The sequence below is a fragment of the Tachypleus tridentatus genome, chromosome 3 (genome assembly GCF_004210375.1).
Source record: "Tachypleus tridentatus isolate NWPU-2018 chromosome 3, ASM421037v1, whole genome shotgun sequence".
In the NCBI taxonomy this organism is placed as follows: Eukaryota; Metazoa; Arthropoda; class Merostomata; order Xiphosura; family Limulidae; genus Tachypleus; species Tachypleus tridentatus.
The window spans coordinates 15,298,296-15,311,130 of record NC_134827.1 but is presented as its reverse complement, the minus strand read 5'-3'; the positions used below and the strand labels follow the sequence as shown (position 1 = coordinate 15,311,130).

General features: G+C 37.1%; 1 protein-coding gene across 11 annotated transcripts in view; it reads left to right on the top strand.

Annotated features, from left to right (window-relative positions):
• Positions 1–12,835, top strand: part of LOC143246409 (partitioning defective 3 homolog) — a 122,426-nt gene that overhangs the window by 62,321 nt on the left and 47,270 nt on the right. Inside the window, exon 1 of one of the 11 annotated variants that reach the window (XM_076493069.1) lies at positions 10,508–11,364. The exons of 7 other annotated variants lie outside the window; for them this stretch is intronic. In XM_076493069.1, the coding sequence (XP_076349184.1) occupies positions 11,353–11,364 (12 nt within the window). In that variant the 5' untranslated portion in view covers positions 10,508–11,352. Of the gene's footprint in view, positions 1–10,507; positions 11,365–12,835 lie in introns of those variants that run through there. 3 more of the 11 variants (XM_076493071.1, XM_076493070.1, XM_076493073.1) reach the window with 3 other exon arrangements.

Below are 12,835 nucleotides of genomic sequence, written 5' to 3'. Positions count from 1 at the left end.
GGAATGCTATTTTATTAAATGAATTAGAATACCTTCCACAATTGTGCTGTCTTCATCATAGCATACATTTCAATTTTGAGTAACAAGTGCCGTAACTCAGCAGTGGTAATTTCAATACAAATATCAGATTGAACACACACACAATAAATCTTGCTGCTCTTTGCTTTTGTTAAACTTCTAATGATCTTATTATCCAACTAATGAAAGGGCACCATAGAAAATCATATTTGGATCCTCTAATCAAAAGTTATGTGTATATGACTTAAGGAATTAATATTGAAAAAGATGTTATATTACTTGAGTTTCTAAAGGAGAATGCTTTATTAAACAGCACAGTTTGTTTTTTTTGTTAACCACAGATCTTGTATAGATTAAATAAATCTCAACTGGAAAACAAGCAGTTGGAAAAATTTTGTCGCTCTTGTTGAAATGGGCAAGTTACCTTGGGTGTTTATACGTTGTTTCAATGTGCTTTGGACTTGGTGAATACACACGGAAGTGTAGTATGTCAGTCGTCAGCTACAGACAGTCTGTCAGTTTCAATAACCTTCAGTTAATTGTTATTCACAAGTAGAAATCACAATTGGATATTCTGTATTTTACAATAAATTTTCATTGAATAAAACTTAGACATAAATTTATTCTTATACTCCTGTCGGTTGATGGAGTTTGTTTTAATCAGGGGTTCGATTCCCCTCGGTGGGCTTAGCAGATACTCCAATGTGGCTTTGCTATAAGAAAACACACACACACCATCCTTTCAGAGGTATCTATACGGCTAACATTAAAGTATACGTCTCTCTTTGTTAAGTTACGTGTTATCTGTGTTGTGATCTTATGGCATTTTAATTGATTATTGTAACGCGTTAGATCAAAATCTAGTCATGTTAGTAGAATAATTTATACGTAATATACCTTGTTAGTCGTCAAATAGTTAAAGATTTTAAACAGTTTTGTAAAAGAAGCATCTTTACTTTTCCATTGTTTTCAGTTAACCTGTTACCAGCTCTATCATGGTTTTATAAAGTAGAAAAAAATTCAACATGTAACAAGAGTCCGCCTTTCGTATGGTGAGAGTTTAGCAGTGACTCGACATTTAGCGAGCTATTAACTTCACTAATAGATAAACAGAGGCGATCGTTATAACAGATATATATCGTTAGAAATGTTTGACTTAATATTTCGTTTATACATGTCAATGTACTCTGTAGATGTGTCAAAGGGAAGTCAATTCATAAGCCTAACCTCAGCCAGTAAAATGAGCTGTACTTCGGTGTTTACTTTTTTTTACATTGTTATTTCTACTCGGGTAATTTGTGACTGAGACGAGATATGAAACCTAAACGTATTTCAGCTTACTGTTGTACGCTACGCACAACATTAATACGCACATCGTAACATTAATGAAAGTTACAGAAGTTTGTGTTGGTTCGGTTACTCGGACGCAGGCTCATGTGACGTCATCCAATATTGTTAAAAAAAACACACATAAGATTGTTGCTTACTGCTGTGGCTTGCCTTATATTTAGGACATTCTAGTACTCCGAACTTATCGTGTACTTTAAAAAAAAACAAGTCTCAGCATATTGAAAACTGTGGTTTCAGTTACATCATTTTCAATACGTTGAAAAAAATGTGGTAAACAGCAGGAAGATAAATAAACCTCAGATATACCAGAGACTAAAGCTTCTTAATTAGGTCTCAGTTTTTATTTTGGATTTCAAACATATTTATGTGCTTCCTATGTCATTCATGAGATTTTTAGCTACAATTAATTAAGCAGCGTCCTGAAAACGTATCTTAAAAAACAAACAACATCGACTTCTACTGGTTTGTGATGATTAGAAGGTAATCGACAAGTAAATTTACTGCATGTCGCAAAAAAAAAAAACCTATTATCTCCTGTTATACCCTAATCTCTTCAACTGCCGTTTCGAAGTTGCATGTTGTGTATATGAAGTGTAGATAAATGTGGAACATTCTTGGTAGGAGCGTATTTTAGTTGTATTGGGAAGGGGTTACTGATTAAATAATTAAGTGTATTAATTAGTTTGTTATAAGTTTAAAAACAAGCTGAAACAAAAATAACTTAAAAACTCTACACTGGGATATTTTCCATCAGTGCAGCGTTTTTTGTGTAATTTATCTGTTGTTGTTTAGCTCGTTTTGGTTATAACAAACTAATATAATCAGTCAGAGGTTTCGATTTGCTGTTTTAATGCAGTCCTTGTGATTTTGCATGTTTAACTTCATTAAAATGTATTCATTTTCAATAAAATATTTATATATACATATACTTCCTTTTATTTCATTAGTTTTTTGTTTGTTTTACAATCATTGCGACAGCAAATAATTATCAGAAAGAGTTTCTTATGTATAACTGAAACATATTTAACTTTTCACCTATGAATGCAAGTAACACACTATACAGTCAGTAAAATCTTCTTTATTATTTATTTTTACCGGTTTTATGACTTCAAAGCAAAGATCACTCTTCGGGTTGTAGTTTTATAGATAATGTGTGTAATAAAAAATGTTCAAACACCACTTTAAGTCACAAAACCGGTAGAAAAGAATAATAAAGAAAAAAAACAGAACAATTTAAAGATTAAAGTGTTTTTTGTTTTATGTATTCTACTGGTAGGGGGAAAGAAGAAACAGTCTCGTGAGCATGGCATAGTTATTGTTCCTAAATGTAGTTTTCTTTGGGCTAACACTGATTGTATTCGTAACTGGTCCCCCTCGGTGTGGATTCCTGTACGTGGTGAGGGGGACCTCCCAGGGAAGGTTCTGTTCTTTCAGTTTATCTCCTCTAGGATCTAAACATCCACCCACATGCTTGCTGTGCGTGGTGACCAGTGAAGGGGAGGAGAGGATCCTGGTGGTTGAGGGATCCAACCCTAACACACCACTTTGGTCTTGAATTCCTGTAGACGGGCGGCCTTTCGATGGTCCCCCTTGGGTCAATCGGCTGGTCCACTTGGTCTAGGGTAAACCAAGTATTAGTGTTGGAAGTTCTCAACGGGTGTTGTGGACATTGTGTCTGATGCTGGTGTTTGGGTATAGTGCTCACGAAACCCTGGCGTTGCTGCAGTGTCCTTGCTTGACATTGTAGTGCGTCCCCTCGTAGGGCTCCATGGTGGGTGGGGTCAGTGGGTACCGAAATTTTCTTTTTTCCTATGGATACTCCAAATAAAAATTGAAATGAAATCGTGAAAAAAAGTCCAGAGGTAAACGACCACGTCTTGAAGACTCTTATCAGCAATTTTCAACATCTGTACCACCAGTTGTACTTCATTTTCTCATTCTACATTATCTGTCAGAAAAACTTTTAGGGCAAATGCCCCTCTTTTTTATTCGGAAGGGACTAGAGGGACTTGCTGGCTCTCCAAAGTCAGTAAAGAAGCTTCGATCTGGAGATATATTGGTTGAAACATTCACACCCCAACACAGTGAACTCCTCTTGAATTCAAAGGCAATTGGGGATATACCTATTGAGGTTATACGTCATGCTACTTTGAATTCATCACGATGAGTTATTGTTGAGAGGGATTTGAAGAACATCCCAGAGTCAGAGATTCTCGCTGGTTTCTCCACTCAAGGAGTTTCTGCAGTGAGGCGCATTTCCACTCGTAAAGATGGGGTTACACTACCGACAAATATCCTCGTTTTGACATTTACATCACCACTTGCACCTGCTACCATCAAGGCAGGTTATCTAAATTGCAGGAAACGGCCGTACATTCCAAACCCTCTTCGATGTTTCCAGTGTCAGACATGTTTCCTGACATGTGCTCGTTGTGGTGGCAAGAACCATGATTCCTATGAGTGTGAAATGGGCCCACATTGTGTCAACTGCAATGGTTTTCACCCTTCCTACTTCCGTTCTTGCCCTAAATGGTTGGAGGAAAAACAGGTACAGCGCTTGAAAACGATTTATAACATTACTTATCCTGAGGCTCGAAAATTGCTGTCCATCACTTCATCTCGGACATATGCTGCTGCACTTCATTTTACAACTACAGTAGGAGTGCAGACAGGTCTCTCTGTGCTTCCAAGAAAATCGTTCTCAAAACAAATGAAAAGCTTTTTGACCTTCATGGTTAAAAAGTTGATGAATCAACTTTACACCCATCTCTGTTCCTCCCATACGTTCTAACAAACCCCAAGTTCCACATCCTTTGGTACCAGGTACAGGCATTTCTTCGGATACATATTTTTTTTCCACCCCAAGATGCAAAACAATCATTCGTTCGCGTCCTCAGTCACTGGAATCCCCTTCTAAAATCAAAGACTTTCCCAATCGACCCAGGGCAGGATCCATGGAAGTCGATAGACCTCTCCCAAATAAGGATGGTAAGGAAAAAAGACATGGTCGTAAACAGAAAGGTTCTCCACCAAACTTGCCCACATGTAAATAAAAATGGCCACCCTGATACAATGGAACTGTTGAGGTATACGTTCTAATCTGGATGACATCAAAACACTGATTGCTCCCTACCATCTAAGATTTTGACATGTTTTCCACTATATCTTCGTTTGTGGTGGAATCCTGTCTACCACATGGCATTGAAGGCTCGAAAACAGGCCTGGGATACTTTCCATAGATATCCCACACTTTCAAACTGCATCGCTTTCCAGCGAGCCCGTGCACATACTAGGTGGGTAAGACGTCAAAGCCAGAAGGAATCTTGGATTAAGTTCACAACTGACATATCTTCTACCACCAGTTCCAAAGTCATATGGGGTAGGGTTTAAAAGGTTAGTGGGCACTACAATTTTGTCTCCTTCTCGATCTTACTCTCTGATGGCCAAGAAGTAGCTGATGTTCAGAGCATCACCGATATTCTAGGTGAAAGCCTTCTCCGAGTATCTGGCACTTCTGCTTGTTCCTCCACCTTCTTGGCCATCAAGACTTGGGCAGAGCGTTCACCTCTTTCCTTTCGAACTGACTGTCTCTGTGACAATAATCGTCCCTTTACACTGGTGGAACTGAAACTGGCCCTTCATTGGTCTGGCAGTACATCTGTTGGACCAGATAATGTACACTATGACATGCTGCGCCATCTATCTTCTACTTTTCTTGATATCTTTCTAATTGTTTTTAACCGGATCTAGCAGAAGAATGTTTTTCTTAATGCCTGGTGCCAGGCTATTATCTTACTTTTCTCTAAGCTTGGGAAAGATCCCAAGATTCCTTCAAACTACTGTCCAATTGCTTTGACAAGCTGTCTCTGTAAGACCTTAGAGGAGATGGTTAATGCTTGTCTTGTTTGGTTCCTGGAATCAAACAACCTCTTCTCACCCACCCAGTGTGGGTTCCAACGACAGCACTCCACCATGGACCACCTGATTCGACTTGAAGCCTTTCTCAAGGACAACATCTTGTATCAATATTCTTTGACATAGAGAAGGCTTATGAGACTAAGTTCTTGGGGCTTATCTTTGACCGTAAGCTGACCTTTATACCACATATTAAGCAGCTATGGCTCAAATGCACAAGAGCACTGAACATCCTCCATGTTCTCTCTACCACCAGATAGAGAGCGGATCGATGTTCTATGTTAAAGGTATATCGTGCTCTTATTTGATAGAAACTCGACTATGGATCACTGGTCTATGGCTCTGCCAGACCCTCTGCTTTAAAGATGTTGGACCCCATTCATGATCAAGGACTTCAACTCTGTACTGGGACTTTCTGTACCTTCCCAGTTCAGAGCTTATACGTAGAGTCTTATGAACATTCTTTGCACATCTGCTATTTGCAACTGTCTTTACTATATTCTTCAAAACTTCGTTTCTTACCAAAGCATCCTTCCTGGGGATGTGTTTTCCTTCCTCAGTGGCCCTTACTTTTTCAGAACAGACGATCTGTCATTGCTCCTTTTGGCCTTCGCGTCCAGGCACAATTGGATGAATTGAGTCTGTCCTTGGATAACATTGCAGTATCCACTGGTCAGCCCATCCCACCATGGCTTATTACAGTCCCCAAATGTGACCTTTCTTTAAGTCATCTGAGAAAAGGAGATACTCCCGATTGGAAGTACCGGCTTCTATTTACTGAACATCTTTCAAACAATCTTTCCATTCCAATTTATACGGATTGTTCCAAATCAGGTGACTCTGTGGGCTCTGCCATGGTTTGTTGCGGTTCGGTGGTTGTGCACAGAATCCCCTCTACAGCTTCTTTATTCACTGCTGAACTGTACGCCACTTCTCTAGCCCTGGATTACATAGAAGCTAATCAGTACTCCAACTGCACTATTTATACTGCATCGCTTAGTTCTCTACTGGCCCTGGAGTCGCTTTACGTTAGTTCACACCCTGTTCTCGCTGATATTCAAAACCGACTGGCCTATTTCTCATTAACATCTATTTCTATCCAGTTTTTCTGGATACTGGGCCACGTTGGTATTTGCGGGAACGAGCTTGCAGACACGGCAGCTAAATCTATCTGCTCTGACACTATCACCACTGTGCCTATTCCATACATGGACTATGGTCCTGTATTCAAGACTCTCTACGACGGCACTATTTTAACACTGTTCAGTCCCAAGGTTCATCTGTAACATTGGACAGTGTTACTGGTGATGGTGACACTGTCCACCCTGATAAAGTTTTTAGTTTTTTGAAGGCCATTAATCTTTTTAATGTCATTTAAGTGTTTTAAATTTATTCATTAAACCTTTTTTAATGTGGTTCTCTTTTAAGAATCACAGTCTATCTTGTTCGATTTGAAAAGCAGAAAATGGCCTTAACATTAAATAACTCGACACCAGGACTGGAAAGGTCAACTTCAGGTGACTAACGCTGCTGTTTAAACTACCATTTAGTCATCCTGGCGAGTTATTATTACAATTTTGCTACATGACTTTTAAAACTTTTATTATTTTACTTTTTGACAATGGCCATAATGACACGTAACCTGGAACCAGGACTGAAAAGGCCAACTTCAGGTGACTGACGGTGGTTCTTGTACTTACCTGTTAGTCTTCCTGCGGGTTATGATAATTACCATTATGTTACAGAAAGTCTTTTACAACTTCTCTTACCGTAGTTTCTCTCTTAACATTGTTTTTTATGCTATTTACGTTTTTAAATGCTGTTTTGTTTTACCTTCATTTCCTTTTATGAATTTTACTACATTTATTTTATTTTTGCCTTTTTACCGGACGTTTGGCGCAGATAGCCTAGATGCTTTGTGCTATAAAACACTAAACCAAGCAACCAACCAATCGTAATTGTTCCAGCTAACTATCCCCGTCACACCAAATATGTTCAAACTTTTAGCCGTAGAGGCGTTATAATGTGACGGTCAATCCCACTATTCGTTGGTAAAAGAGCAGCCCAAGAGTTGATAATGGATGGTGATGACAAGCTGCCTTCCCTCTGGTCTTACACTGCCAAATTAGGGACGGCTAGAGCAGAGAGTCCTCGTGTAGCTTTGCACGAAATTCAAAACAAAACAAACCAATCCCGCTAACTCTTTATCCATGTATGAAATTGTACAGCCATCGAAACTTTGTCTGTTAGGGTATGAATTACATCGAAACTTTACCACGTGAGTAACGAAATAAATGCCCTCCTTCTTAACACTTAATTCTGGATTTCCTGGTTTCTTTTACACTGGTGGAGTGTACACTGCACACGTGTGTATAATTTTATCGATGTCTCGTGTGTTCGAAAGTACTGTTAAAGACTGCTTCATTCTACTGTACAAACTGTATAAAATTTAACTGTGAGCCAGGAGGGCAGTGCGTTGTCCCCCTTTTAAAACAGCACTTTCATAATTTGATGGCTTACTGGCTGAGTGATCCATGATCCAGCACTGTAGTTTAAACGATAGCTATGCTATACAAATGTGATAGTCCCTGTAAGGACTCACAACGTAACGATGATCCGGCGAAATTTTAAGAAAACCAGATACGGCTGGTCTTCGCTAGTAACAGACAGAGCATTTATAGCATTACTTTAGGAAGTTTTTTTTGTATATGATTTAATTTCATATCGGAGTATTTTGTCATTAACTTTTTTAAATTATAAATAGAAAAAATACCCCTCGTTAACCTCGAACACATTGATAAGGCCATTTGAACGAAAGAGTTTAAGATTTTGAAAAACATACCAAAATCCAGCAACCTTTGTTTTATAAGTCGTTGTAGATAACAAAGAATGATTTGACAATAAGAGTTTGTATAACTTTAAAGCAGTTTTCTGTGTGAGAAGAGTGAATTATCTTCATACTTCCGAGTTTTAAGCAGATTCGTGTTTATGTTGCGTAGTCCCCCGCTTGTACAGCGGTAAGTCTCCGGTTTACAACGCTAAAATCAGGGGTTCGATTCCCCTCGGTGGGTTCAGATAGCCCTATGTGGCTTTGCTATAAGAAAACACACACGTGTTTATGTTGCGAGATTGAACTCAATAGAGATTTCAACTTTATCAATCAGTGCGTAATAATATTTATTGTTAAGGGTATTTTACTGTTATATTGGTTTCCTATAAATACATTTTTCTTTAATAATATCTACGTTAAAGAAAGGTTCCAGTGAAGGAGAGAAAGTTTGATGTTTTTAGTGTATTTTCTCGGCTTTTCAGCTCCGTACTTCAGTGGTTTTGCAGGAAAAGCGTTAATACAGCCAGTGAATATTTTTCAGTTATACTTTTAACAGAAGGATACTGGGAAATTACGTCCAGTTAAAGCAGCATGTGTAATGGTGTAGTAATCTTATTTGTAATGCTTAATGTCGTACATAATATATTGAAATAGACTCTCAGAAATACATCGGTTAACTCCATCTACCGGCAGGGCTTTGATCGCGTTTTCTTTCTCAGTTTGTGTTTTCTGTGGGAGAAATGTATATGACGTATTTTATTTCAGTTTAACGCGTGGGAGTAACCGATGGGAGTAAACATTTCTGGAAATTCATTCGTCCTAGGAGAGTGTACTGAAACCAAACGGGAGTTTTATTTTTAGTTTATTTGTTTGAAGTTAAGCACAAAGCAACACAATGGACTATATGTACTCTACCCACCATAGGTATCGAAACACAAATTCTTGGGTTGCAAGTCCGCAGACATAGTGGCTGTGCCACTAGGGAAAGGAGGCTTAGTTTTTTTATATGTACAGATTTAATTAATGCCAGTCATTAGATTGTAGACAAGAAATTACACAAGAAACTAATTTGTATACACGAAATGAACTTGTAATGCAGACCCGGCATGTCCAGGTGGTTAAGGCACTCGACTCGCAATCCGAGGATCGCTGGTTCGAATCCCCGTCCCACCAAACATGCTCGACCTTTCAGCCGTGGGGGTGTTATAATGTGACGGTCAATCCCATTATTTGTTGGTAAAAGAGTAGCCCAAAAGTTAGCGGTGGGCGGTGAGGTGATGACTAGGTACCTTCCCTCTAGTCTTACATTACTAAATTCAAAAACAAACTTGTAATGCAATTATTCTTTGTAGGTAATAATAATTTGAAATTTGAATTGCTAGATCTGCTAGTGTTAAAATACAAAAAACAACCCTTATCTTAATACTGATGTGTTAACGACTTATATTGATGACAACTAACACTTCACCAAATTAATGCAGTGTTGTCGTCAAGCTCCCATTCCAAAGTGGAACAACGGTGTCTGCGGACTCATACCGCTATAAACCGGGTTTCGATACCCGTGGTGGGCAGAACACAGATATTTGTGCTTAGATTCAAACAAAAACAAACAAGTCAAGCGGTTTGCTAATATAGGTAGCGTCTCAACCATTGCTGCGTTTCTCTTATCCCAGTCGTCACGAATTGCCTTGGTATTTATCGAAGGTTTCGTTAGCACTGGTGTAGTTAACATCTCGCTGTTTATTCTTCTTTACTTTAACATCGAAGTTGTTATTAATAATTAACTCAATCATTATTATACACTATATACCTTAGAAAGTTTTCACACAACTGTCAGCCCACTTTCTCTGGGACAGTTTTCACACAGTTGTCCTGTCCACCTCTCTTGAACATTTTCACACGTTATCTCTTTACTCTGCCAAAAGTTCCACCTGCAATCACTCTTTATAAACAGATAATACAAACTTGTTTTGTTCAGATGCTGCATAATTAAAACATACCAATCAAATTTCAGTTGGAAAATTTAACTGTACCAGACAGTAAAATGTCTCGGTTACAACCAAAATTTGTAATTTACTTAAACACTACATATTTTACACTGAGTAACGTTTGGTGTCACAAAACAAATTCTAATATAAACAAGTTAATTCTTCGAAATTCAGAAGAGTTTGATTTTGTCTTTTTCGGGTTTTAAGAGTGAAAATGTTTTAGTAGCCCATTTGGAAAAACAAAACAGACAAAAACACCGAATCAAGTAGAGGGTGTAACAATCTTTCATGAACTGTTAATAGATGTCAGAAGGCATTTGGGACATTAGTAGATTCACTGGAGAATGGCTAAACATTGAGGGCATGAAAAAACATTTAAACGATGAGTCATTCAGCTCAATAATTTTATGCTTACTAATGGTGTAGTGTGGCCAAGTTGGAGGAAAAGTTGTAACTGCCTTCGTTATAGCTTATATATTTATCTGTTTTGATGTTTTAATTTTGGTATGTACCTGGGATCATCAACTTATATTATTTGTTCTGAAGTTTTGTGCTACTTAGTTATCCCCTATAATTCTGTAATTATTTTCAAACTATTCTTGACTCGTGTACATTTGTTTGGAAGAACTAATCGTTAGCACAGTTTTCTTCGAGTGAAACACTTCTTCAACGTTACGTCGATTTAGATATCAACCTTATTTTCAGTGACATCTTGGAAGGGATCAAAACGATAAGAGATTTGTGGAAGTTTTGCAACACTACATGCATGAGTTTATTATGTGGAACTAAAGCATCCTTACAGTTATGTACGAAGCGTTGCAAGTTCTGTACATCGCCATCGGAGGTGCTCAACGTTTTCGTTTGCCACCCAACGATTTTAATCCCTGCAATTTCTTCCTTCCCTTAAGTAATGTGATCCCCTGCCATAATAATCCGAGTCGCAAATGATCAAGTTGCAAAAGTCTAACGAGGGTTAGGTTGTTAGTAACTCCGCTAGCCTGGCCTGTTGACAAAGTATCGTTCGTTTGGAGCAAGTGATCGTCACATAGGCGCTGTTTACGCGTGCGGTTATTTCTTTAAAAAACAAAAACGTGTTCTATATCGTATTTACGTCAGTCGCGTGCGTGTTAGTGGATATTGGGCGTTAATCTGTTTTGAAATCGAAAGGGATCAGTTGATCGTGTGTGTACAACAATTCCCACACGTGGTTGTGCTTTAAACAACATTTTTAGCTGTAACAAACCCTTGTAAATGTGGATAACGGTAAGGTATTGTTTTTTTACATTTCTTTATCTAATGCTCTAAATATTTCTTATTCAACTCTTTTGATTGAAGTACTTGATTGATTGAATCAAAATAATGTTCAAGGATTTTTGTCTTGGTGAAGTAATGTGTGATTAAGTCTCTCCATTATAAGTATTTAATTTTTTTCCCCGTTTAAACAGTGTTTTAGAATAATGTTGAGGTTAAGAAAACAAGATAAAGTTAGTCTAAGTTGAGACATTATTTTTCTTTATTTGTATGGAAGCACAATAGAGCTTAAACTTTATCACCCCTTCCCACACACATACACACACTAAGTCAGTTTTTACCTTATCTCTGTGAAGCATCTATTGTGTTTCAATTAATTATAAGTTTAATAATGCCCTCTCTCTGTGGGTTTATCCATTTCAATGATTTTTGATGACATCGAGCAGTAATATTAAATTACAGTTTTAAGATGTGTACATTGTGTGCACTAAATAGCATTAAAAATGTATACTTCATAATGGAGATTATCTAACCTATGCTTTACTAAACATGTAAAACATTTATTAATAATTTTGAATAAGATCCCACTGCTGTTCAGTGAGATAAAATCTTAAAATGTGTTTGACAGGTTTATACTTCAAGAACACATCACATATTGAAAGAGTATAGATTCAATTTTTGAGTTGATTGGTAATGGTAATTTATCATTATAATTATGGCTAATAAGCCTAGAAATATTAGTCAAATTATGATGTCCTAAAGCTGATGTCATTTGGTGACATGGCTTGAACGTACACTTTTATGTTCTGAAATTAGTATGTCATACTTATGTGCACATTTGGATTATTGTACTTTTATGCTGTTACATATTATAATTTATCTCAGCCAAGTCTCCAGTTAATATGTTACTTGTTATTATTTCAAATAGGCAGACATTTGAACTTAGAAGTTAATTGCATTTCAACATGTATCAAATTTATAATATTTGCCAACAAGACTGTTACACACAATTTTCTTTCTTAACACCAATATATTTTAATATACAAATAACAATGCAATTTATAATAATGGTTATCACAGATAATGATTTATATACAAAAGTCTTACAAAATTACAAAGAATGTTAAGTCTTCTATTTGGTCTGAAAATGAATATTTTATTAAAGATTCACAATGAGCAACTTGATTCTGAGTTGATTAAAAAAAGTAACTGTGATCTTGGCTTACCTCATGCCATTTCAACAACTACTTTTTCTCTGATGAAAATATCTAATGCATTTGTAGAAATACTAACATTTGAAGTTCATTCATTGAAGTTAAATGGTTCTTAATGTTTAAAATCTATAAACATTCCTGGTGAAATATTTATAGTTTTCTGATTAATGAGCATTTATCACTTTTACAGCTTTTCGAGGCTCATGGTATACCAACTGTAGCAAACCAACAATGTTGTGAAAACTGTCTTTTGGTACATTGATTTATAA